This window comes from Aspergillus heteromorphus (assembly GCF_003184545.1).
Source record: "Aspergillus heteromorphus CBS 117.55 chromosome Unknown BO70scaffold_5, whole genome shotgun sequence".
NCBI classification, from domain to species: domain Eukaryota; kingdom Fungi; phylum Ascomycota; class Eurotiomycetes; order Eurotiales; family Aspergillaceae; genus Aspergillus; species Aspergillus heteromorphus.
This window is the reverse complement of record NW_020290410.1, coordinates 522,417-546,721: the sequence shown is the minus strand read 5'-3', so window position 1 is coordinate 546,721 and position 24,305 is coordinate 522,417. Positions and strand designations below refer to the sequence as shown.

The window sequence follows — 24,305 nt, the reverse complement described above, 5'->3', positions numbered from 1 at the left end:
GATGGGAGGGGAAATGAACGTTACGAGGCATGGAGGACGAGACGGGAGTCTGTCGTGATACGATGGGCCGATGGGCGGGATGCGTTGGACTGGGACGCTCGATTTACCTGCAAAGGAGGAGTCAGTATAACGCGCGTCTTGAGAGGCAGTTGGGAGGAGAGGGGAAAACCAACGCTATGAGGCTTCGAGGACGAGGACGAGCCGGAGTCTGTTCTATCCGGTGGACTGTCGGGGCCCAAGGATGGAGGAGGGCGTATCTAGATGCAATAGAAGATGGAGAAGATAGGAAAGATGGGCAAGTTGATGGAAGAAAGGGGGAACGGTGGGATGGAGGAGAGATGGAAGGCAGATGGATGGAGGAAGAAGAGGGAAAGGAAGTTGGGGGAGGGGGAGGAGGAGGATTAAGTAGGGATGAAAGAGGTGAAGTCACTATGTGTTGATGGAAGTGAATGGAGGAAGCATATTGGTCACCCAACTCTCTCACGAGCGAGTGACCTCCTCAAGTCGCGCATTTGCGACGTCAGGAATATGGAAATACGCAATGATGCGATAGGATCTTGCCCATAGCTACCATAGCTACTAATAATAGACTCTCCAGGACGTGTGACATAGTGTGGAGTGTGGTATAGCTGAGGTCATAGAGTGTTACCGATAGAGCAGCGATGCTAAACACTACAGATAGACTGGAGTAGTTAGAGGCTGTCATCATGGGGTGGATGCTCCTGTTCTGAGGCCTGCGAATCGACCCGTGCATCGGGTAGCTTCCTACAGTCTACTATGATCCTTATGGGGAAAGTTATAGTCTCTTAGGTATCCCGGTAGACAGACAGACAGAAACGATTGCCACCATATCTAGCAACCTCGTAGCCATCTCCACCCGCAGCGATGTACACTGACAAGCGAACAATCCCCGGTCCTGACCCATATAAGCCAGCAACACCGATCACAGATGGAAAGAAACGTTTGAAACTGACCAAGGCAGGATGTGTGATGGAAGAGGAAGTAAGCACAATGATCTAGAAGGGTAGATGTAGCAAGGACACTACTCAGTGGCTTGCTGGCCGAGACACGATTAAGCACCCGACAGATAAGATTTCATACATTGAAGGAAGCCGCGACTGAGATTTCTCCTTCCCACACAATTTCATACCCCCCTTTCCTGAATTTTCCCTATAAAAGCCCTGCTAAATAGTCCAATTTACCGATCACAAGCCAGCCCGCCAAGAAAAGCAACCACGAGAACATGAGAACACCCTGCAAACACAGACTTAAACATATGACGTGCTTATAATTGCAGCCATGAGTATACCCATTCGCCCAATCATTTACGAAACAACGCCAACACATACTCCGAGATCTCCGGGCCCCCTAGCACCCACGCGGACGCAGCGACAGCCCCAAGGGCAGCCACATAGCCGGTAAGCGCCCTTCCAGACTTGATATCATTCCCATCACGATCAAACGAAGCCGGGGCCCGCGAAGCAAACTTGGCAATATTCTCCACCTTATAGGGAGGATACCTGGCCGACACGAAGCGCTCCATCCAAGCTGGGAGCGCATTCGTGTACGTGCGAAGATACGAGAAGGCCAGGATGCCATACTTGCCATGGTAGCTTCCCATCCCCGAATGTCCGACACCCCCAAACGGAGCATCGCGAGCAGCCGCATGCAGAATGCAGTCGTTGAAGGTGACACCGCCCGAAGCGGTCTCGGTCTCGATGCGTCGTTTTTCGGATTCATCGAAGGTGAAGGCGTACAGCGCGAGAGGGTATTCGAGGCTGCGGGTGTAGGAGATGGCGGAGTCGAAATCTGCATCCATAATGGGGAGAATAGGACCGAAGAGTTCTTCAGAGAGAAGCGCGTCGTCGCTCTTCACATCCACGACGATGGTGGGACCGAAGTACTGGGTTTGGCGATCTCGAATGCCTTCGTAGACGATTTTGCCGGATGACCGTTTCAGGAGAGACTCGAGGCGGTCGAAGTTGCGTTCATTGATGATTTTGCAGTAGTGGTCGGCTTTGGTGTTTTTGCCGCCAGAAAATTCATCGAAGTATTTGATCAAACTGGCGACGAGGGCGTCTCGTACGCTGGGGTGGACTAGGATGTGATTGGCATTCACGCAGACCTAGATCGGGTGTGTTTAGCATTTGACAGCACGGATTTGGTTTAAATGGGAAGGACATACCTGGCCAGCGAGCGCATATTTTGCCCCGGCAATGTGCTTCGCCGCGAGGTCAATGTTCGCCGATGGGGTGACGATGGCGGGTCCCTGGCCGCCTAGCTCGAGAGTCACAGGGGTGAGGTGTTTCGCAGCAGCGGCGTAGACAATCTTGGCGACGTTCGCGGATCCAGTGTAGAAGATGTGATCGAAGCGGTGGTCAAGGATGTTCTTCATCTCCTGTGGCCCAGCACTGACGCAGCGGATAGCATCGCGGTCCATATACTTAGGGATGATATCCAACAGCACGTCCTGGCAAGCCAGTGACACATCCGAAGGCTTCACCATCACCGCACAGCCAGCAGCGATGGCGGCAACCATCGGCTGTAGCGCGAGACTGATCGGACAGTTCCAGGCGCTGATAATCAAGGTGACACCCAACGGCTCCTTCCGAACCACCGTTCCGCCGAAGAAGTTGATGGGATCCTTTCTCGTTGGCTTCTCATCCTTCGTCCAGTTGTCGAGGTTGTCGAGGGTGGAAATGATCTCGTTTTGGACCATGATAATTTCAAAGACGACAGATTCGAACTCGTGTTTGCGCAGATCGGCATGCATGGCAGCGCAGAGACGGTCTCGGTTGTCTTCGATCATCCACCAGGCTTTCTTGAGCTGCTGGCGTCGCCATTCCTTGGGCTTCGTGCGACCCGACGCGAAGGCCGCCTGGACACTCGCATATGCCTATTTCCGTTTCATCGTCAGCGATACGATGCCGATAAAGCTAGAGCCGATGGGTAGAAGGGGCACTCACCTGATCGAATTCGGCTGCCGTGGTGAAAGTCATTGTGTGAGGTGGGAGAGATGGCGAGGGAAGGTGAGGATGCGGAAATTGTGTTTCGCGGAGAGACAGGCAGCCGGGGAAGCTGCCTCTTAAAGAGCAGCTAGCTGGCTCCCTAGCACTAACGCATCAGTGGCAGGGGGGATTGTTATTGGTACTTAGGTCATATTGCGTAAGTGGACACAAGGAGAGCAGCCTAGTTAATTGGAGGGCAGCCCGGCGATCGAGAGTAAATGCGGGGGCCGCTCCTCTCACCTGTCTGATGATCTGATCCACCTGTTGACGTTCCATGTTCCGCCCATCTACATCTACCTGTCGTTGGACCTTGAGGTAGACTAGCCACGGCCCGAACAATGGCAGATCGTGGGCCACCACATTCCCCCAATCGGTCTGTCGCGAACCGAACACTCGCACTCAAGCTGTCAAAGTCCAGATACTTTGTCCTCCATTCCATGTCCTTCCAACCGACCGGTCTGTAAGTCGGGGAAAGATAATTGAATTGACTTTAAGATGGCCGAGAGATGAATAGGCCCCAATTTCGGCATAACCCTGGAAAGAATATCCCGCCCGTTCGAGCAAATCGGTTGATTGAGCGAAATGGTTGTTTACACGAACCGGCCTGAGGGAGGGACCACCATTCCCGCACGGACCATCGGCTAGCTCATCTCCCCGCTTTAGTTACCGATCAGGACTTATGCTTGGCATAATACGAGAATATATGTCACGTGAGGATTATGCAGCATGTCCGGGGGTGAGGCAGAGAAGTCAGGTAATGGCGTGGAGCTACGGAGTAGCTCACAGTGCTAGTAGGAGTGGCTGTAAGGATATCAGACCACGGAGGTGATGCGGTAGAATGGGCCAGACGATTTGCTTGTCTGGGTGTACTCAGTGGACCGCAGGACTGAGTGGAAGGACTGCATCGTGGGCATCTACTGTATAATCCAATACAGTGATAATAATTTGGAAACCTTTTAAAAACTGTAATTGTATCGTAAGAAAGAGAAGTTCATGATCTGTCCACCGGATACATTACACCTGCTGCACATAAACACTAGTCGCTCCACCTTTGCTGGAATCGAGCCGCTCCTCAGTTCCCCTAGGATCATCCAGGTCCGACTGTGAGACTTTGGCCCCGAAACTCCCGTCAACATCGGACTTCCAGTCTGCGCTTCCATTAGCAATCGGACACCAGACACGGGCGAGGCAAAATTAAAAAAAAAGAAAAAGAAAAAGAAAACGATAGAGCCTCAAAAACCACTTGTCAGGGTGAAGGGGGCAGTGTGACAATAGCGCCCCCAGTAAAAAAGCAAAAAAAAAAAAAAAAAAAAAGAAGGGAAACAAAACAAACAAGCCAAGCATGCCACATACCAGAAAACTTCCTGGCAGGAATCCGTTGCTGCCACATTTCTTCCAGCTCCTCGAGGGAACGTCCCGTGAGCTCGGGAAGGAAAAAGTAGCCACTGATCACCCCCAGGGCGGCGAGAGCGCCGTATATGAAGCCGACCTTTGACTGAAGGTCTGCGTAGGGTGCGTCGAGCAGGTAGGGGAGGGAGTAAGAGACGACGAAGTCGCAGACGATGCGCACAATCCAGGCGACGACAGAGGTCTGATCGCGGAGTCGGAGATGGGGCGTTTCCGCGCCGGTGATGACAGATCTGTGGGTGATTGTCGTTAGTAGGGAAATGCCAAACAAGGCACACGGGGGACGTACATAGATCCGAATGACATGATGTAGAACAGCCCGTACATCATGAGCACGCCGCAAACTCCACGCTTTTTACCATCGGTTATCGTGCCGGTTCCTAGTCCGCCGCAGGCAAGAAGGAGTGCGGTCGTCATGGTGCCACCGAACAGATATATAGGCCTCCGACCTGTGGTATCGACTAGGGAAAAAGTGATTAAGGGGCCAATGGTCGAGATGCCGCGGGATATTAGCGTAAAGGCGAACGCGTTCATGACCTCGAGGGACTTGATGAAGAGAGTGCCATATTGGCTGACAAAACTTTGTCCCGTTAGTTGGTTAAATGCCGCAGTCATGACGGCGATCATTGTTCTTCTCTGTTAGAGTGTCAGTTGTGTTGTGTCCAGATACAAATCAACAGTTAACTGGTGCATACTCGGTTGGTTCCCTGGAGAAGCTCCACCCACGAGCCCTTAGTCTGTGCATCTGCTTCGATAGATGCTTGTAACAGTGCAACTTCCCCATCAACATCGAAGTCTTGACCCTTGTAAAGATATGCAAGCTGCTTAGCCGCTTCTTGGGTCTTGTTCTTTCGGACAAGCCACCGAGGACTTTCCGGCACAAGCCAACAGAAAAGTAAAATGAGACAAGGAAACGCCCACATCACGCCAATCGGGATCTTCCAGGCTGAGTTATTGTCCAGCTTGGCCGTCTCGTACGTGATGATGGCGCAGATAAATGAGCCAAACATATGGGCAAACACGTACACCACGACTGTAGCCCCACGCACAATCGTAGGGCTTATCTCGGCCAGAAACATGGGCACGAGCCAGTCTTCCCATCCGATGAAGCATTGCACTATCATCCGCCCCGCCAGAATCTGACCGAAGGTTGAAGAAGTGTAGCTAATGGAGATGCCGGCAATGCACATCAGCTGCATACCAATGAAGCAGACCCGACGTCCGTAGTATTCTCCGATGTACCAGCCGAGAAAGGTGCCGAACGCTTTGGCAGGAAGACCGAGCGAGTTCAGGAAGGCTAAATGCTGAGTACTGAAGGCGTATTCGCCCGTAGAGGTATCTAACGTGCCGAATTGCTTTTCAAAGGCTTTTCGAAGTTAGTAGGATAATATGAGGGACTAAAGGGGGGAAGTCAAAATGGAAGGCCTTACAATCCATTGACTGGATGGTCGAGAAGACTGCATCGTCAAAGCCATAGCTAAACACACTGACAGCAATCATGGTGTACGCTATCACCATATTCCAGGTGAAAGCGTGACGCTTAATCTGAAAGCTCTTGAAACCCGTCATTTCGCCTGCAAAAGTGACAGTCTAGAACTTCAGGGTGTTTGATAAGAGGGGACGCCTCTCGCTCGGGTGGGAGCTTCGGGTTGAGGATATAATGGCACTGCCGGGCTCGTATTGCGAGAATTTGGCTGATAACCATGCCGCAGCTTTATAGTCTTCGGTCAAGATATCGCGACATTCTGGAGCGATGTTGCCATATGGCCCTAGAAGGTCCTTGGACAATTTGGGGTCTCCACCATGGCCAGTGGAAAACAAGGCAAACGACCGACAGCCGTAGTTTCGCCGACTACCGTGCCGTAGAGAACAAGCAGTCAAGGAGGGGAGAAAATCGCGCCTGATTAATGGAGGTGGATGAAGCCATCATGCGGAGGGATGGCATCATCGCTTGATCGGGATAAGCATGCGTGGCCCGTAGGGCCAACGGTGGAGCTCGAGCCACCAACCGCCACTTCACTGACCGTTAACTCAAGATTCTAGATCAGTGTGGTGAGGATCACCATACATTTGGACATATTCTGGTGTCGATAAATAGCAAATCTCGGACACCACATTAAAGCGCGACCCCAGCAAGCCTTTCAAAGTCCAACTCATTGCCACACCAAAACGATGACAACATCCAAACGCCCGAATTTCTTGATTATCGTCGCCGATGACCTCGGCTTCAGCGACACATCCCCTTTCGGAGGGGAGATTGATACCCCGAATCTCTACCGCCTGGCCATGGAAGGGCTAAGAATGACAGACTTTCACACAGCGGCATCCTGCTCGCCAACTCGAGCGATGCTCCTGTCTGGCACCGATGCTCACATTGCAGGGCTAGGAGTCATGGCCGAGAGACGGAGTCGATTCCCGCACGTCTTCGATGGAAAGTCAGGTTACGAAGGCTATTTAAACTATAAGGTGGCGGCATTGCCCGAAATTCTGCAGGATAATGATTACTTTACCTGTATGTCTGGGAAATGGTGCGTATCGAGGCACAACCCACAAGCAAGCGGAGATAGAACTGACTGTTGCAAAATAGGCACTTGGGCCTGACGAAGGATGTTGCTCCTTGCTCAAGAGGGTTTACCAAAGTGTTCACCACTCTGCCTGGCGCCGGGAACCACTTCAACCACGAGCCTCAGCTGTATGACACAACCGAAAAGCCACGAGTAATCCTCAAGGGAAAGGACGGACTGTGGATGCGCGATGACCAATTCATCAGTGGAGCTAACGACCTCCCCAAAGACTTCTATTCATCCAACACGTTCACTGACAACCTCTTATCCATACTGGAGAACCGCACAAGCGATGAAAGGGAGAAGTCCTTCTTTTCATATCTTCCTTTCACAGCACCGCATTGGCCCCTGCAGGCACCGTCAAAAACAGTACAGAAGTACCACGGTTTGTATGATGACGGCCCGCTGGCCTTACGGAGTCAACGACTGCAGAACCTGATCAAAAATGGACTCGTTCCAGAAGGGGTCGAGCCCGCTCCCATAATAACAATGGGGACTACGCCGTGGGCCGAACTGCCTGCCGAGGAACGGAAGAAATCATGTCGTGCCATGGAAGTATACGCCGCAATGGTTGATCTCATCGATGTGAATATTGGTCGCGTGCGAGAATACCTTGAGTCAACCGGAGAATGGGACAACACTTTTGTGGTTTTCATGTCCGATAACGGGGCGGAAGGACAGCTTCTTGAGGCTATTCCTGTGCTAGCAGGAGCGACATTGGGAGATGTAATCGAAAAGTACTATGACAACTCACTCGAGAACCTGGGGAATCATAATTCATTTGTGTGGTATGGCCCGCAGTGGGCATCGGCTGCCACGGCTCCTTGCAGGGCCACCAAGTCCTTCACCACGGAAGGTGGTATTCGATGTCCCTGCATTGTTCGTTATCCTTCCCTCATGAAGATGGAGCCGGGGACTATTAGCAACACGTTCACCACAGTCATGGATATATTGCCGACAATGCTCGACTTGGCGGGTATCAAGCATCCCGGTACCCTATTCCGGGGGCGAGAGGTGGCCCCTATACGAGGCCATTCATGGAGACCTCTCTTGGAGTCCAGCGACAGCAACATTGACATCTATCACTCCGATGTTGTTGGCTGGGAGCAGCTTGGAATTGCAGCAGTCCGAGTTGGCCATTGGAAGGCGCTGTACTTGCCACCTCCGCGCGGGGAAGGCAAGTGGGAACTGTACGACCTGTCCAGTGATTTGGGTGAAGTAAACAACCTTGCCGAAAGCAACCCTGAAAAGCTGGTCGAGATGATAGCACATTACGAAACGTACTTCCAGGAGTCAGGCATGTTCGATTCGTACTCTGTTTTCCAGGAGGAGTTGAGGAAAACCGGGGTTAAAAGAATTTGGTAAAGTCGCGGGTCAATAGACCCAAGGGGCAAGCGACAACTGGCGGCACGAACCGCCTCGGGCTGACGCCATCGTGTGGCTCTAAGGCGCAACTAGTGTCCACCGTGTCCACGTCAACAAGGAAGCCGAGAGAGTCCTGAGAGGTAGCGAAATGTCCTAGATAGGCCTCACCTTAATCTATCCTATTTCAAGTCTCAGTACGGAGTACGCAGCGCCGAGTCAGCCTGAACAACAACAGAAAGGGACTATGCCCATGTCTGAATGGCCGACTCAAGTAACGAAAGCTTACCTGATCCTTGCTTTCAATGCCGATCACGTAAAGTGAGTGGTTCATTCATCGTATCATTTTTACTTCTAGATCCGCCTGCTGAATGGGTCATAGGTTCGCTGCGACCGGAAGAAGTATACTTGTGGCAATTGTGAGCGATTGAAGCACTCATGCTCGTTTCGAAAGGAGATTGCCTCTCCTGGACACGAGGAGACTCATCCTGCAAGACGTCGCGGGGCACAGGCATGTCTGAATTGTCGTCTGCAGAAGGCTCGTTGTTCAGGTGAACTGCCACGGTGCATTAACTGCCAGAGGCGGAATCGAGAATGTCGGTATCCATCAAGACAGGCCCGTCACTCGCCGCACAAATCGGGTGAGCCATCCAGGATAACATATGTAAAGCAAGTTACCGGATCAGAGTTGGAGCAAGGATTGTAAGTGAAGACCAATCTGGAGTACTTCTTGGTGGGGTTGCTGATTTGTACCAGGGTATATCCTGTCAAAGACAGTTCCGAGCTGGAGACAATCCTGGATAACTATTTTTTGCAGTTATATCCTCTGCCATCATACAGTTTTCTCCATGAACCGTCCATTCGACGAATGTGCACCGAGCAAACGCTAGAGCCAAGTCTAGTAATAGCAATATGCGCCATCGTCAAGCTGCGCTGTAGACCAACGGGGTCTGTACCTTATGAGAGCGCACCAATGGTCGAGCTGGCAGAAAAGCGGATCTGGGATCAGCTTGAAAGACCATCCATCTTCAGACTGCAAGCGCTGTTTCTAATTATTCAGTACCATGCCGAAGTTGGCCGGGTTGAAAGAGCCTTCATGATGGCTTCCATTGCCAGTCGCCATGTAGCCGCTCTGAAGCTGAACCATGAAAGCCCACACCTAGGTTTCATAACTCAGGAGATCCGTCGCAGGGCCGTGTGGACTATGGCGCTTCTAGATGGTTACTTCTCCGTTGGCCTGCCTGGATATAGTACCATCAACTACGAGGAGATATACCTGCGATTTCCATGTCGCGAAGAAACGTTTGGATCGCCCGTCCCAGAGGGAATGGGCTTATCGGTACCGGAGACCCCCCAGGTTGAGCCGACCCAAGACTCTCACAGTATGCTCGAATTAATCTTGCGCATCTCCAAAATTCGAAGAGATATTATGCGACTTACCAGACAATTAGCCCTTGTGGAACATCCCCTGAGAGAACTTCAGAGCATTCTACAAGGGCTTCGACTCAGTCTATCACAGATCGAGGGAGAAATCACGTCTGCCTTCGGCCCATCGACCTCTGGTTCCATAGGTATTCAATGGGAGTCTCGATGGTTTATCCGAGTCATGGAAATCCGTCTGGCATGGCATCAAGCATACTGTGATTTGTTTCGCCTTTTCATACCCGGTCATCCAAATTCGGCTCCTGATGTTGTCCTGCGCTCCATGGAGCCGAGCACATATGTAGTCCAGGCTAGGGTGATCTGCGAGGAACACAGCGATTGGATCGTAAACTCTATTTCCGAGGTTCTGGAGAAAGGTGTTCAGGGCTTCTTTTCGTTCGACATTGCCAGATGCACTTATCAAGCGACAAGCCTCAGTCTTTTTCTCGCCCACATGGCCAGCGCAAGATCGAGCTTGGTACCAGAAGCAGTGATCAGGAACGCCGTCTCAAGCCTGAAGTTCCTGCAGGAAAACTTTGCATCATCAGCTCACGTACAGAGAATGATTTCAGATCTCAAAGATTTGATCGGAGCTTACGAGACGCGTGGTAGCCAACTTGAAGCAGCCTTGGCGCTTAATTCCCTCCGATCATCGGGTGACGCGGTTGAGAGACATTTTCAGCTCTCCGTGCACAGCCTGATCCATCAGGCCCATTTTATCGATGACAGCTATCTTTATGAGAGGTGATGAGGCTTTCGGGGGTAAAAGACATGCGAAAATTCCGTTTTCTATTAGAAAAGGATTGCTGGTCAGCGTATGAAAGAACACATTGATCGGTATGATAGAAAAGAACTCACCAGTGACCCAAGCGGCTTAGTATTTCATGTCCTGTTGCTGTTTGTCGGTCCAGACAAATGCGGACATGCGCGCATGTCCAGACCACGATTATCCCAGATAATAAACGAGCACAGGCCGAATAAAGTGAGCTATTCCCCATATGGAACCATCACAGGCGGGTCTCGGAGGGGATCCGATGCGGGGTTCTGGCGGGGCGAGAACTATCTGACGGCCGGAGTCGTCTACTGCTGTGAGTAGGACATAAATATCATCTTCAGCGGCATCTTTGAGAGGCTTACCTTGTACAACATCTAAACATGGTTCTTGCTAAGCCGGAGAATAAGCACGTTCTCAAAGCCTTTGACCTTAGCGGCAAGGTCGCCATCATCACTGGTAAGATTAGCTACCCCACGCTTGAAAGCTTCCCAGTTTTCTAATTATGACTAGGTGGTGCTCGTGGAATCGGGTTGGAGGTGTCGAAGGCTTTGGCAGAAGCAGGTGCCGATGTTAGTCCGCCTTCTATTGATAGACAAATCTGACCAATTGATATTGCATGTCGCCTTAGTCTACAACTCGTCCAAAACTGCGGAGGCAGTCGCTGAAGAGATCGCCGTCACAAATCACGTCAAAGCAGCCGCATATAAAGCCGATGTCGGGAACCAGGAAGATGTCGAGAAGGCTATTCGGCAAATCGCATCCGACTTTGGTAAACTGGATATAGTAGTCGTCAACTCAGGTATCACCTCGAACATCGCTGCAGAAGACTACACCGCGGGGCAATGGCATGATATCATGAAGGTCAATCTGGACGGTGCCTTCTATACTGCCCAGGCGGCAGCTCGGATCTTCAAGGAACAGGGGCATGGGAATGTTATCTTTACTGCGTCCGTCAGTGCCACACTCGTCAACGTGCCCCAGAAACAAGTCGCAGTAGGTACTTTGAACGCTCAACATGGCAGCATGACGGTAGACTAATCGCATTGGACTAGTACAACGCTTCCAAGGCTGCCGTGGTCCAGATGGCCAAGTGCCTGTCCGTTGAGTGGGTTGACTTTTGCCGCGTCAACTGCATCTCTCCTGGATTCATAGCCACCGAAATCCTCGATATCCACCCTCAAGAATGGCGAGAGAAATGGTACAGTATGATCCCGGCACGTCGAATGGCGGATGCGTATGAGCTCAAAGGGGTGAGTCTCTCCTAGCCATTTATGTCCACCTCCATCCGCAGCTCACCCTTCCTCCAGGCCTATGTGTTCTGCGCATCCGACGCGTCAAGCTATATGACTGGGGCTGATATCGTAATCGATGGCGGCTATACCCTTCCTTAGATTAAGCTATCAGTATGACTTCCACGCCATTTGCTGTGATGAGACTCAGAATAGACAATGGTGAATTGGTATATGAAGAACTCAGTAGCAATGTGCACCCAGACTGCATATGAGACAGATGAATGAGATAATGCAGAGCAGCTTTACTCAATATCCCACAATGACGTAAGATTCTTTTCCATTAGTTAGTTAAAACGACTGTCAATCCGAAACTCCTACTGCTTTCTCTCTTAACGGTCGACGCGTATTTAGAAACCATAACGAGTAAGTTGAAAACTTCCATAAGACTAAGCCTCAATATTCCGATGTGACGAGGCGTTAGTAGCCGGAGGCTCCATCTGGAAAGGAACTAAGCAGCCCCAGGGGAAGGTGGACAACAGACAATTTGAGGCGATCGCGGGATTGTTGGCAGCTCGTTTGTATGAACTAGTCCCGACCGGGAAAGGGCGACACTACCCGGTTGAACACCTGAGGTGTCCACGGGTTTCCCGTCTGCCATGACAATCTTCGGCGAATGACTCTCCGTACATCATCCCCAACAACTGCACTCTCCATCTGGCCGATAAAAACGATAATGCAAGGGCCAAATCAACTAGATGAAACTAATGCAAATGCTCACTTGACAGCATGATCCAATTTAGGCACCACAATATCCTCCGACACCCCAATGAGCAGGGGCCTCTGACTGCTTCACCCGTGCTGACGGCGCGAAGCTCTGAATACGTGGCTGCGACCGCGCCTATCACCGTCGGTCCTCGAAGTTAAATCTCAACATGAAGCGCCCCCCCTTCAAGATAAAACGAGCTTCGTCAAATGGGATTCGAAAAAAAGACGGTGAGGGGGATCTATGCTGTCCGATATGATGTGCCCAAGAAGCGGGGCATGGATGCCATTTGTTGCTGTTCACAACTCGCATTGACAGTGTCGATCAATACATCGGGCCGGAACTGCTGAGACGACTCCTATCACTGGCTGCTCTGACCCCAGCCCCGATAATGCTTTAAGCCCGATCAGCCGTTGAACCGCTTGCGTCATTGCACGGAGGTGGGATGGAGTGGAAAGGAATGTCGAACGTTGGATGTTCGGGCCAACATATATTTATCGACTCGCCGCACGGTGGCGTATTCGATCAAGCCATCATTGAGATACGGAAATTGCGTGGCTTACGGTACATCGTTACTACTCGCCATGATGGATAGAAACATCAGCCTCCTCAGCCTTGATGGCGGGGGCGTCCGTGGTCTGTCTTCTCTTTACATCTTGAAGCATATCATGGAATTCATTGATCCGGATAATACTCCCAAGCCATGCGATCACTTTGATCTGATTGGGGGATCAGGCTCAGGCGGGTAAGCTGGTATTCAGCGTCGGAATCGTTCTGCAGCCGAGTCTGATATTCTAACTGCCTTCGAATATACAGCTTGATTGCAATTATGCTGGGTCGTCTCGAGATGGACATTGATCAATGCATCAACGCGTACAAGAGGATCTCAAACCATGTATTTGCGCGAAAGAGAATTCTGCCAGTGGGAGGCAACTTACGGCGCCAGTCAAGATACGACGGGCGGAGGATAGAAACTGGCATGAAGGCGATTCTTCACGAACTCGGATATGAAGATGACGTACTCCTGAGAGAGCCAGATAACCCCTGCAAGGTGTAAGTCCCCTCAAATCAGCGTGCAGAGACCACCCTACTGATGTTGGCAAAGTTATGTCTGCGTGACCGACGCTGGATCCAAGCGAAACCTGGCCCCTCTGACCAGCTACCCAAGCAAATACTGCTCCAACGAGCTCTACAAAACGGCCAGAGTATGGCAGGCTGGGAGAGCGTGTTTCTCCACCGATCCTCTTTTCGACTCCGTTGCAATTGGACCAAGCGGACGGCGATTCTACAACAGCAGCACGGAGGTCAACAACCCCGTGAGAGAAGTGTGGATTGAGGCCAGGGGCATATGGCCCTCCGGCTCACTTGACAGTCAGATCAAATGCATGGTGTCGATTGGCACGGGCGTTCCTTCGATCAAAAGGTCCGGAAAAGGCATGTTCGGCCTATTCAAGACGTCACGCACCGAGACAATTGATACGGAGATGGACATGAACAAGTTTATCCGTGAGCATACTGAGCTGGATGACGAGAAGCGTCTGTTTCGCTTCGATGTACCCAACGGGCTAGCGGACATTGGCCTCGACGGCGTGGATGAGATCGATACGATCGTGGATGCTACTGAGGAATATCTCGCGAAGGAGCTTATCTACAAACAGATACAAAGGTGTGGTAAAGCACTCGGCGGAGATTCATAGATGTTCGAGGTTAATCAATTTGGGTGGTATGGTGAGCGTACAGGGTGGCAAGTGTCATTTCACATCGTATATAATACTTTTGTTCTTTTTCTGGCTGCGGATTTGTTTTTCCCACTATACAAACTAATATTATCAGACGAAATGTCTAATGCGTCCAACATGAGGCATTCCCCTGTTGCGCAGCGCCAAAGCGCCCCAGCACAAATTTCAAGATACTAACCCACCCCTGCGAATTTCAGCCCCGAAGGAAAGGAATTGTTGAGAGCCTTGAAGCCTGAGATAAACTTTCGGAAACTGTCCAGGGAAGGACATCACCAAACCCAGACATCAAACGATGACGATGGTCCTGTTCTCGGAAGTATGACGTCAACGCATCCAAACCAAATATAAATGTCCTCCACGGCATTGATCTCGAAACTCCAACGACAATATTCCAAATCCCACTACCTCCGTTTTCTAGGAGACTAATCCCACAATGGTCAAAGACAACGACACCGTCATCGAGTGCGCACACCCCAACCCAACCCCCTTCTCGCTCCACACACTAACACACCCAGCGAATTCAACTCCCTCGTCAACATGACGCCTAACGAGCTCCGGAACTGGCTCAAAAAAGAGCAATCGCAGTCCTCAGGATGGACTGGCGAGTCGGGTGAGACGATCGGGCATGAAAGGTCGGTTGGATATTGAATTTCCTGCAACTACCCTGCACTTACCATCTAAGCCTTCCCACCTTCTATCATGAGATATGTGGGTGGTACCTGGGAAGCGAACGTCGCAAGCTAATAAAGGTTCCTGAAGCGGTCGAAAAATTGTCAACATCCTCGAACACAACCCATCCAAAGAGCCCTCTGAGTACTCAGACGAGGACATTGATCACATGCGGCGGGTTGTGGCGTACTGCAAACGGCATCTGGCGCAGGAGGGGAAGGCGAAGCAGGATACGGATAGTAGGAGTTATAAGTCGTTGAAGAATTGGGGACATGATCCGTTGAAGGGGTAGAGGCTGGGGATGCCTTCTGGATTTTTGGTGCAGTTGTGACAGGCGGGAGGGAAATTTATGTAGTCACTTTGGAAGGAATGCATTATTCATTATCTGTTATATATACTTCGACGGCCCCTTTTACGATTGTATGTAGGAATCAGGGCCAGGTAGATGCTTTGTTGCCAACTTCTTTGTTATTGAGATGTGGGTTGCTATATCCAAGGGTCTCCCTTTCCCTTGCTAATCACCAGACTATATTCTTGAGGACATAAATATCATATGTGATGCTTAGATTTTTCTGGAGTGTTCTGCCGCGTCACTATCAATTTATATTCTCACTGTTCAAGCTAGGAAGACTAGAAACATGTTAGAATATCCCTTCACCGGAGAATAAGAATGCAGCATCTGATAAAAAAAATCTCGATGAAATAGTACATAGGTAGCCCCTGCATCGAAGCGGGGGTACGGTACACCTTATGTACTACCGCGATCGCAATCTCATTCCTGATCGGAGATTTTCCCCTGCATGTGCCGGATCGCCGCTGCATCAATTTACTATCTTCCGGATCCCGGTGTTTGGCATGCATCTACCTTGGAGTCTGCTAAGTACTATATTGAGTAACAGCTGCGCAAGAGTACATCATCTCGAGCGTTCCAATGATGCGGGCATTTTACTATACCACTATCAACTCTATATCAACATATTTCGAGACATATATAACGGTCCCTAGATATCCGCGGCATCATCCATCCAAACCATATCTGGGGCACTTTGCCACATGGGAAGTGGAACAAATTTCCTGCATCGATAGATATATCAATGTGATTGTGGAACAAAGCCAGTATAATATGCCAGCCCACAATCTGACTCGCTTTAACCAGATCTACCAAGGTCCAGAGCAGGTTCGAAAATTCGTTGAAGCAAATACTCCCTCCTGGTACTTAACAAGCATCGACTCACATAGTATAACCACAGTTTCTGGTCATGATATGCCTATAAAATCCACTTTCCGCATACTATTCCAAACAGAGATGGCTGCGTCTTGGATCTTCGGCCACATAAGTGAGGTCCCTAAGCCGCTTTTTCCCGACCGGATGTTGGCCCGAGAGATCTATGGATTCGGCTCCAAGGTTCCCGGGGCCGTCGGTGTCTGACCGACATGTTCCATGTGTACAGCTAGCTGGCTCTGCGTGTTTGGAACAATGTTATGGGATAAGGGGAGGTTGGATCAAAAATGGGAAGTTAAGGGAAAGCTCAGAAAGATGCTGCCGTAAGTGGATCCGGTTGATCGTGAAGATGACTAGACAAAGGAGGAAAATGATGTTCTGGCAAAAGAAATTTGGATTCTCTGCCGTCTTTTAAAGTTGATGGCTGCGGATACTGTGCCCTTCTTGGCAGTTTATTTTCTTTCTCTCTTTCTGTCATATATTAGTAACTGCGCGCGTCATGCCTTCTCAGTTAACCTGGGGCAAAATCAATCCAAGTTACTTCAAGCGTCGTTCGTGACAGTATTCTGCACAGCCATCCGCATACAACCCGACACGACAGAGAACATTTCGAGACTTTGTTTCGGCCAGGAACTTGGTGGGCGTGCAGGGTGGGCTGAAACATCAGAATCTGGACGAGGCGGAGACGGAGCCAGCCCGCCGTGCAACCGCAGATATCTGCAGTTGGAGATGAGATCGGAGCTGAACCCGAGTATCCGCTCTTTTGCAGAGTGGGTGGTAAATCAATCGAGGCTGCAAAAAACAAAAACAAAGAAAGAAAGGACACGGACGCGACACGAGATTCGTAAGGATTCAGAAAGGGGTGGTAAAATGGACGGGAACGCCAGACAAAGAAACCGGAGACTGCCAAACCCTCGAATTATGGTCGGCAAGAGCGGGAATGCCCAGTGAAGGAAGGGAAGACTAGTAGCAGAGAATTTTGCACCCAGCAAACTTGATTCTGCGCCTATCTTCAAGCCGCCCCAAGCCGCTTTCCTCGGTTTCTCCTTCATCCACCCCCCATCCACCGCGATCATTCCTGGCACCAGCTGGGTCATCATCTCCTGGTTTCTTTGTTGGAACTGCGCCTCCGTGATGCTTTACCCATTTGGGCCCACCAAGTATACGAGCAGACAGGGGGGTTCGGTTTCCGGAGGTCTTGAGCACCTGCTCGCGTCGAGGAAGTCATTAGACTGGAATATGCTCGACAAGCGGTCACATCTTCAGTCTTTCCAGACGAACTCTGGGGCATGACTGAGCGAGCGGACATCGAAGACAGCTATCTGTGACTATCAGCTGGAAGTGACTCCTCAGGGTCAAACCTGGTATCTGGTACCTCGTGTCTTCCCGGAGAGCGTGTCGCCGATGTTGCACAGACTGCGCGTCGCAACTGCACGCACGTGGACATCATCTCGATCAGAGAACCATATCGACGGAGGCCGAGGGCAAACACCTCTCACGAAACAATACTCTTGTGGAGATTGATTCTGTACTCGAGCGGGTCCTGATCCAAAATTATCATCCTGTCTCAAGCATAAGCCGGCTAGGTAACAAAGACATGGTAACCAGCAAGGAAGATCGTGTCAGTCCGCCCGTTCGAAAAATTGTACAAGCACGTGGCTCCACAGTGGACAGCATAAGGCAGGCCAGTTTGAAACTGGCAAATAAAGGATTGCGCACAGATGATAGGACGAGGGGACTGGCCTGCTTGGTGAGATGACTGCATCCATTCGCGCGCTGCTGAACCCAAGCCACCGAGGGTATCGCGGTTGACTAGCAGGCTCACCGGGGCGCCGGGACATCTGACTGACATCGTCGCTTAGTGATGGTGCTTTTTACACCAACCACTGCTGGCTGTGGCAGCCGTCGCTTTACAGCCCCAGGGACCGTGGGAGCGTTTGTTTGTCTCCCCTGATCGCGCCCTGCGTTCTCGTGCCAGCTCAGACTGGGTTCCCCGGGTTTGGGTATAGGGCGCTTAGCCAAGTTGGTGTCAGGGTCAGATGCTTCGCTTCCACTGCCAATCGCAACGATCGGAGATCGTGAATTTTGATGGAGGCTTTTCGAAGAGTTTGCTGACCTAGGAAAAGTGACGCCATCCAAATCAATGGGTTCCCTAACTCTTGACTCAGGATCCGCATTGTGCTTGCAATCGCATGACCGACCTACTTTCTGAGATAATGCATGGCTTAGTGAGTGAGTGAGAATTCAGTCGGACTAGTTTACTGAGGTTTTCCTAGCAGATCTTGAGGTGTGGAGGAATCGCACGGAGCGGAGCTCTGTTTGTTTGCTTTTTCCTTCCACGTCTCTTATCGTGGGGGCAGCCTGACAGGTTTCGGGCGCCGGGTGGATATCGACCTCTTGGTGTTGGCTCGTCATCGGTGGGTTGGCTGAAATGTACCAGAAATTACCAGCGAGATGCAGCATCAAATCACCTGTGACATTGATTAGCATCTATCTGACCTAGGTCCACCGGTTCAAACAGCCTTGCGATGAACCGGTGGCCTTAGTGCATCATTAGACGAGAGTCAGAAATTAGCAACACAATACAGAGGCTAACAGTCAGGCTATAAGTATGGTCAGCCTTATATTTATTAGCATAGGTTATCTTTTGCGGGAAAAAAGTCTACCGGATCTCAGCGCGGATCAATTATGCCGAGCATGCGGTGTGCCTGAGCGTGGTGGCTATACGGTTGAGTAGCGGTCAGCGCTAATCCCACGGCGCGCCCGATACAGGAATCAGGCATTCTACGCGTTGCAGAGGAAAGGAATCGGGACTGGCCAGGTTTCGCAGGTTGTAGGCTACAATAGATCGCTATGGACTATCTTCTGCACGCCACATCTCCTCGGATGAAGTGTTCGGGATCCGAGCCATGGTGAACGGATGCTATAGTGTCAGGCACTATGATCATGGGTTCGTATCCAAGGCCCACCAACCCCCAGATAGTGGAGACAGTGTCAAAGAAAGGGCCAAAGATGTCATTGCAGGGAACTACACAGCAACTGGCCGCTGAGCCCATCCGAGTTGATGTTCATGGTCACTCACCGAGCTATTAGGCCGATTTCCAAGCAAACCAAACACAGAGGCTCATGGGTTTCGCCTATGCGTGATGTTTCCAATACAAAAAAACAATATACCATATTGGAAGTTGCGGCTGATTCTGGTACCTAACATGTGTCACTCGATGCACATGGCGAAGTCACCCTGGTAAGCTCCTGATTCTTCGTCGGTCGTGTAATCCATTCGATGCCCCATCCGCTCCTGTGGGTGGGTCTCTTACGGGTGGAGGATTATCTGCATTAGGTTGTGCATGAGAGGCAGCATCTCGTGAACCCCCAGAGACAGGTCAATCCCTGGTTTTGCAAGGCTATGCACCGAGTCCTATCCCCGACTCACGAGCCAAATGACTCCTCTGGTGGAGACCTGAAATACGAAAACAAAGAAAAGGAGGTAAGTGAGATCGACGGTGGAATTGTATAAATGCGGTTGTCATGGCCGGACTCGATAGTAGGAAGCAAGCGAGCAGTTTGGATCGTTGGCACTTACTTTATTTGATTCCAAGCTACTGGGAACTAGTCGCGCCGTCATGAAGATCTTTTTACTAGGGCTCCTAGCCTCATTGGCACTGTGTGGCCCCATGAAACGGGATGCCAACATTGCTCCCTTTACCCCAACTGCAATGGCAGCGCAGAACAGCACCCCGTGGGATGGATACAATCTCGACACCAACTACTATGAGACTATTCCAGACACCGGTGTTGTCCGGGAGTACTTTTTCGATGTCGTCAACACAACCGCTGCTCTCGATGGAGTCGAGAGGCAAGTACTCCTCGTCAATGGACAGTTCCCCGGCCCTACCATTGAGGCCAACTGGGGAGATACTGTCAAGGTTCATGTCACCAATCGCATGCAGAATAACGGCACCGCCATCCACTTTCATGGAGTCCGACAGCATTACACCAACCAAATGGACGGTGTGGCGGCAGTGACCCAGTGCCCGGTTCCACCCGGCTCCAGCTACACATATATATGGAGGGCTGAAGAGTACGGGTCGAGTTGGTACCATTCACACTTCTCTATTCAAGCCTGGGAAGGCGTCTTCGGAGGCATTGTGATCCACGGTCCTGCCACAGCAGAGTACGACCATGACCTGGGGTCCCTGTTTCTAAACGACTGGTCACACGTGACAGTTGATCAAATGTATATGGGGGTCTTAGAGACTAATGGGCCGCCTACATTCCAGACCGGAGTTATCAACGGAACCAACATCTGGGTTAATCCAGATGGCTCGATCGTCGGAAAGCGCTTCCGTACCGAGTTCGTTCCGGGACAGAGATACCGCATCCGACTGGTCAATGCCGCCATGCATACACACTTCAGATTCTCCATCGATAATCACAACCTCACCGTGATCGCCAATGACTTCGTGCCTATCGTGCCTTTCACAACGAACAATGTCCCCATCGGCATGGGCGAGCGCTACGATATCATCGTTACAGCAAACCAGGTCCCGGACAATTACTGGATTCGAGCAGTTCCCCAGTCCTTCTGCAGCAATAACGAGAACCCTGACAACATCAAGGGCATCCTCAGCTACCAGGGAGTCAATGACACCTCCGACCCCACATCTACGAAGCAGGATTACCCCGACGACGTTCAGTGCGTGGACTTCGAATTATCCCAACTTGTCCCCTGGCTTGCCCTCGATGCAAATGTTACAGACTCCCAGGCGCGCACATCTAACGTCTCATTTACACCCTTCGGCGAAATTCCAATCTACTTGTGGACTCTGGGTGGAAACGCCCTCAATATCTCGTGGGTCGATCCCACGCTGCGACAGACTTTCGAAGACCCCACCAAGATGAACTGGCAACCAAGCCAAGGTGTCATCGAGGCGCCCATTCCAGACGAGTGGACTGTGATCATCGTCCAGACTGATCTCCCCGTCCCTCACCCGATCCATTTACATGGTACGCCCCCCCCCCCTATTCCAATAACTCTTCTCTCGCATATCCATCTAACTAACAACCTCAGGCCACGACTTCTACGTCCTCGCCCAGGGCTTCGGACCATACAACCCAGATACTGTCACCCTCCAGACCATGAACCCCGTCCGCCGCGACACCGCTATGATGATTGCCTCCGAAGACGCCGGCGGCGGCCACGTCGTCCTTGCTTTTCCGGCCGATAACCCGGGCGTCTGGATCATCCACTGCCACATCGGGTTCCATGCCACCCAAGGATTTGCGCAGCAGGTCGTCGAGATCCAGAGTGAGATTAGCACGTTCTTCAATCAATCGTTGCTGGAGGACACTTGTTCGGCGTGGGATGAGTATGGTAGGGTCAACCCGTACGGGGACCAATACCGTGGGCTTTATGGGCCGTATGAGTCGGGGGTTTGAGGGGCTTGTTCATGATAATGATAGATTTTGGCTTTGGGTGCGTTTGATTGTTTGATTGTTGCTTTTTTTCGATGGGATGATTGGGGTAATGGGATAATGTGTGCTCGGGTATTACCTATATTATATATATGCTTAATGATGAGGGATGAGTCGGATGGTATAGACGAATTGATGGGATATGCTGTTATATAGCCAATTTGAACTGCGTTTCTGGATTATGATGTTTTGGGTCCAGTGGAATGGGATTATCTCTAGTAGTAGGCTAATTCAGCGCGATTTTAAGGCTGATGTTGCTGGGATATTAATCAGAGGTCGGGCATTCAGAAGGTAGATTTGATTTTCCAAGCCAACTTCAGCTGGCATAAGCAAGTTCCTAGCGTTTACGCATCCGAATGCTATCACTTCCCATCAAAATCCCACCCTTTTTTCGCATCCCTCTTCCCGTCCTTCTCAAAGAGATCCAGTTCGAACAGCAACGCACAAGTCGCAACACTGCAAAAGCTCTTCAAATCCCCATATCCGATCCTTCTTCTCCGCGACAGTTGCCCCCATGTCCTTCAGGATTTGGACAATTTGAAGATTCAAGTATAGCGAGATTTGCTTCCATGCCATGTCGGAGATTTTTGAGGTCTTTGGTATGGCTTTCATGTCCATCGACGGTCGAATCGGGACCCGAGCTTTTGACAACTGAATATCAACGGCAAGCAAAGGTCTTGCACCTTCCATCCGGACTGGAAAGAACGTAGAACCGCTTCTAATTACGGACCCTAGATCCAGTGCCCCCCACCGTGGAGAGGTCACCCCGTGCTGCGTCCCTGATGTACGCCGGCACAGGAGCAGGAAGTTGTGCATTTTCGGGCGGGACGGAGTTTGGAGGCAGGGACTGAAGTCCCACGGATGAAGAGTCGGGAGGAGCGACAGACGTATGCGACCTAGCGCTATATATAATCACATTATGATTATGATTAGTACCTTGTACCCGTTGAAAATTGTGGGAATTTGGATATGTACATATTGTACTTACGGACGACGCGAACGCGAATTCAACCAGTTCCTGACTGTCTCTGAAACCGACACGCAAAAGACGTCCAAGGGCAGGCAGCAAGACTTGCAGACGAGCGAAGCAGCTATGATAACAACGGGGACGATGAGGTATACCCACCAAGGGATTTTTTGAGCGATGTCCATAATAATAAGTAGCTATGCTAATAAAGATGATGTTGAGGAAGAGAAAGGAGACGAGCTGGCGAAGCTACTAAATGGATGAAAACTAGCCATCGCCCCTTCCTACATCAGAACTTCGGTGGAGGCAAGGACGGATGAGGTAGGTAGGGTCTGTGCCGTGTCTGTATACAGCAGGGACACTCCGCCGTACAATGGCCGTACACATAGCGGGTCTTGCGTGCGCTTTCCTGTTCTGATGGACAAAGGTACGTCAACAGTGACTTTGCACAGCATCCACAAGGTCGCCCACAGCACCCCCCCTCATCGGCACACCGAGCACGACATTTGACCCATAAATAGGAACGGCCATTTCGATCACTGTGATGAGTCAGAATGTCAAACCCTTTTATAGCGATGTTCCGAGGTTTCCGGAGCAGCATAGCATGTAGGATTGAGTTATGCTCCCAATATAGCTCTAGAAGCTCATCCGCGTCTTTTTTGGCTTCTGATTTCCAGTCCATGGGCGGTGACTGAATATCACTATAGGCCGGCGGGTTACGGTAGAGCTCGCTTTCTTTTGTTTGGGTAGGAACTATTAGTGGTCCCTCTATGAGGCGTCGTCGTCGCTGAAGGATGGCAAAGCCACGCTTTGTCTCATCAAGGTATGGAGTGACCCATGAGCTTTCTTCCGTTTTCGAATAATTTTCGTGTTTTATTTCATCCAGCCACTTGCTGTAGGCTTTATCGAAGTCCCGCTCACACTTGGGCTTCCGGGAAAGGAAGTGCTTCAACATGCTGGAAGGTTGTTGAGGGGGTGGGGGCAGGTAAACGCGGTGTATCTGATGCTTTTTGGACGTTATGAGGTACTTCTCGCCAAAATTCCCACTGGTGAGGATGGGGGAGAAGAAAAAAATGAGCGAGAGAAATTTGAATGGGCGAGGAGTCATGGGATGAGGAGTGGCGGTATGACGCCATATTTTGCGCACCATTCTTTCATATGGACGAGATGCGGATTTTGCATCCGTTCCAGGTACCATGAAGTAAACCTATCAGTATGCCCTTCTTCAGTTGAGTGGTTTAAGTTTGGACTGGAAGACACAATAAAACTGAGCTGCCAGGGAAGATACAGCTCATGGGATGACTTTTTGGGAGATACCAGCCATACCTTCATATTTTTGATGCACCCTCAAACCTGTCCACTATGATCCATGTCAAATAGATCTTATGGAGAGAAACAAGGCATTTCATCAGTCTGCCTTGCTGGCAACCGGAATAGTGAGCTTTTTGAGGTGTGGCTCTAGCTGCTTTTGCAGCCGCTTATCGGTAAGTTGGCCGGGGAGATTGCGGATTAGCCCTTTCATGGCAATAAAGTTGTTTTGGAAGAATTAGAACATGCAGTAGCTGATAACAAAAATATAGAAAGACGAATGAATAGGATGAAAATCGAAAGCTCGATGAGCGAAGGATGGAGGAGATGGGGAGAGTGAGAGAGGTGGGACGGGAGATACAAGCAACACCTAACAGGCCACCTCTGTTTGC

The 24,305-nt window shown here is 50.7% G+C and overlaps 10 protein-coding genes across 10 annotated transcripts; 7 read left to right on the top strand and 3 right to left on the bottom strand.

Moving 5' to 3' along the window:
* Window positions 1-1,023: 1,023 nt before the first annotated feature.
* Window positions 1,024-5,984, bottom strand: BO70DRAFT_309927 (aldehyde dehydrogenase; the record flags this gene model as incomplete). Its single annotated transcript, XM_025540147.1, has 8 exons — window positions 1,024-2,125; window positions 2,186-2,896; window positions 3,431-3,466; window positions 4,119-4,156; window positions 4,362-4,648; window positions 4,705-5,051; window positions 5,111-5,781; window positions 5,846-5,984. 8 exons carry the CDS (start codon window positions 5,982-5,984, stop codon window positions 1,322-1,324), a joined length of 3,033 nt encoding a protein of 1,010 aa, XP_025401838.1. The 3' UTR covers window positions 1,024-1,321.
* Window positions 5,985-6,587: 603 nt separating this feature from the next.
* Window positions 6,588-8,523, top strand: BO70DRAFT_309924 (arylsulfatase; the record flags this gene model as incomplete). Its single annotated transcript, XM_025540146.1, has 2 exons — window positions 6,588-6,943; window positions 7,003-8,523. 2 exons carry the CDS (start codon window positions 6,588-6,590, stop codon window positions 8,342-8,344), a joined length of 1,698 nt encoding a protein of 565 aa, XP_025401837.1. The 3' UTR covers window positions 8,345-8,523.
* Window positions 8,524-8,602: 79 nt separating this feature from the next.
* On the top strand, window positions 8,603-10,511 carry BO70DRAFT_385502 (uncharacterized protein; the record flags this gene model as incomplete). The annotated part of the gene is made up of 3 exons (XM_025545746.1): window positions 8,603-8,662; window positions 8,823-9,043; window positions 9,098-10,511. The coding sequence occupies 3 exons, from the start codon at window positions 8,603-8,605 to the stop codon at window positions 10,509-10,511; spliced, it is 1,695 nt and encodes a 564-aa protein (XP_025401836.1).
* A 407-nt stretch (window positions 10,512-10,918) lies between these two features.
* On the top strand, window positions 10,919-11,929 carry BO70DRAFT_394016 (SDR family oxidoreductase; the record flags this gene model as incomplete). Its single annotated transcript, XM_025546428.1, has 5 exons — window positions 10,919-10,994; window positions 11,049-11,099; window positions 11,167-11,531; window positions 11,591-11,788; window positions 11,846-11,929. 5 exons carry the CDS (start codon window positions 10,919-10,921, stop codon window positions 11,927-11,929), a joined length of 774 nt encoding a protein of 257 aa, XP_025401835.1.
* An 831-nt stretch (window positions 11,930-12,760) lies between these two features.
* Window positions 12,761-14,585, top strand: BO70DRAFT_359741 (uncharacterized protein). The gene is made up of 3 exons (XM_025542609.1): window positions 12,761-13,278; window positions 13,350-13,586; window positions 13,639-14,585. The coding sequence occupies exons 1-3, from the start codon at window positions 13,118-13,120 to the stop codon at window positions 14,228-14,230; spliced, it is 990 nt and encodes a 329-aa protein (XP_025401834.1). The 5' UTR covers window positions 12,761-13,117; the 3' UTR covers window positions 14,231-14,585.
* Window positions 14,586-14,705: 120 nt separating this feature from the next.
* BO70DRAFT_309912 (DUF3140 domain-containing protein) lies at window positions 14,706-15,309 on the top strand (the record flags this gene model as incomplete). Its single annotated transcript, XM_025540145.1, has 3 exons — window positions 14,706-14,734; window positions 14,788-14,904; window positions 15,032-15,309. 3 exons carry the CDS (start codon window positions 14,706-14,708, stop codon window positions 15,231-15,233), a joined length of 348 nt encoding a protein of 115 aa, XP_025401833.1. The 3' UTR covers window positions 15,234-15,309.
* A 1,176-nt stretch (window positions 15,310-16,485) lies between these two features.
* On the top strand, window positions 16,486-17,245 carry BO70DRAFT_359740 (uncharacterized protein). Its single transcript, XM_025542608.1, has one exon. The coding sequence runs from the start codon at window positions 16,584-16,586 to the stop codon at window positions 17,112-17,114; it is 531 nt and encodes a 176-aa protein (XP_025401832.1). The 5' UTR covers window positions 16,486-16,583; the 3' UTR covers window positions 17,115-17,245.
* Window positions 17,246-19,879: 2,634 nt separating this feature from the next.
* BO70DRAFT_286388 (extracellular dihydrogeodin oxidase/laccase) lies at window positions 19,880-21,602 on the top strand (the record flags this gene model as incomplete). The annotated part of the gene is made up of 2 exons (XM_025539201.1): window positions 19,880-21,170; window positions 21,235-21,602. The coding sequence occupies 2 exons, from the start codon at window positions 19,880-19,882 to the stop codon at window positions 21,600-21,602; spliced, it is 1,659 nt and encodes a 552-aa protein (XP_025401831.1).
* Window positions 21,603-21,957: 355 nt separating this feature from the next.
* BO70DRAFT_178705 (uncharacterized protein) lies at window positions 21,958-22,710 on the bottom strand. Its single transcript, XM_025538422.1, has 2 exons — window positions 22,614-22,710; window positions 21,958-22,540 (listed from the first exon to the last, which is right to left on the bottom strand). The coding sequence occupies exon 2, from the start codon at window positions 22,452-22,454 to the stop codon at window positions 22,053-22,055; it is 402 nt and encodes a 133-aa protein (XP_025401830.1). The 5' UTR covers window positions 22,455-22,540; window positions 22,614-22,710; the 3' UTR covers window positions 21,958-22,052.
* BO70DRAFT_359738 (uncharacterized protein) lies at window positions 22,473-24,082 on the bottom strand. Its single transcript, XM_025542607.1, has 2 exons — window positions 22,627-24,082; window positions 22,473-22,540 (listed from the first exon to the last, which is right to left on the bottom strand). The coding sequence occupies exon 1, from the start codon at window positions 23,711-23,713 to the stop codon at window positions 22,895-22,897; it is 819 nt and encodes a 272-aa protein (XP_025401829.1). The 5' UTR covers window positions 23,714-24,082; the 3' UTR covers window positions 22,473-22,540; window positions 22,627-22,894.
* Between the last annotated feature and the right edge of the window lie 223 nt (window positions 24,083-24,305).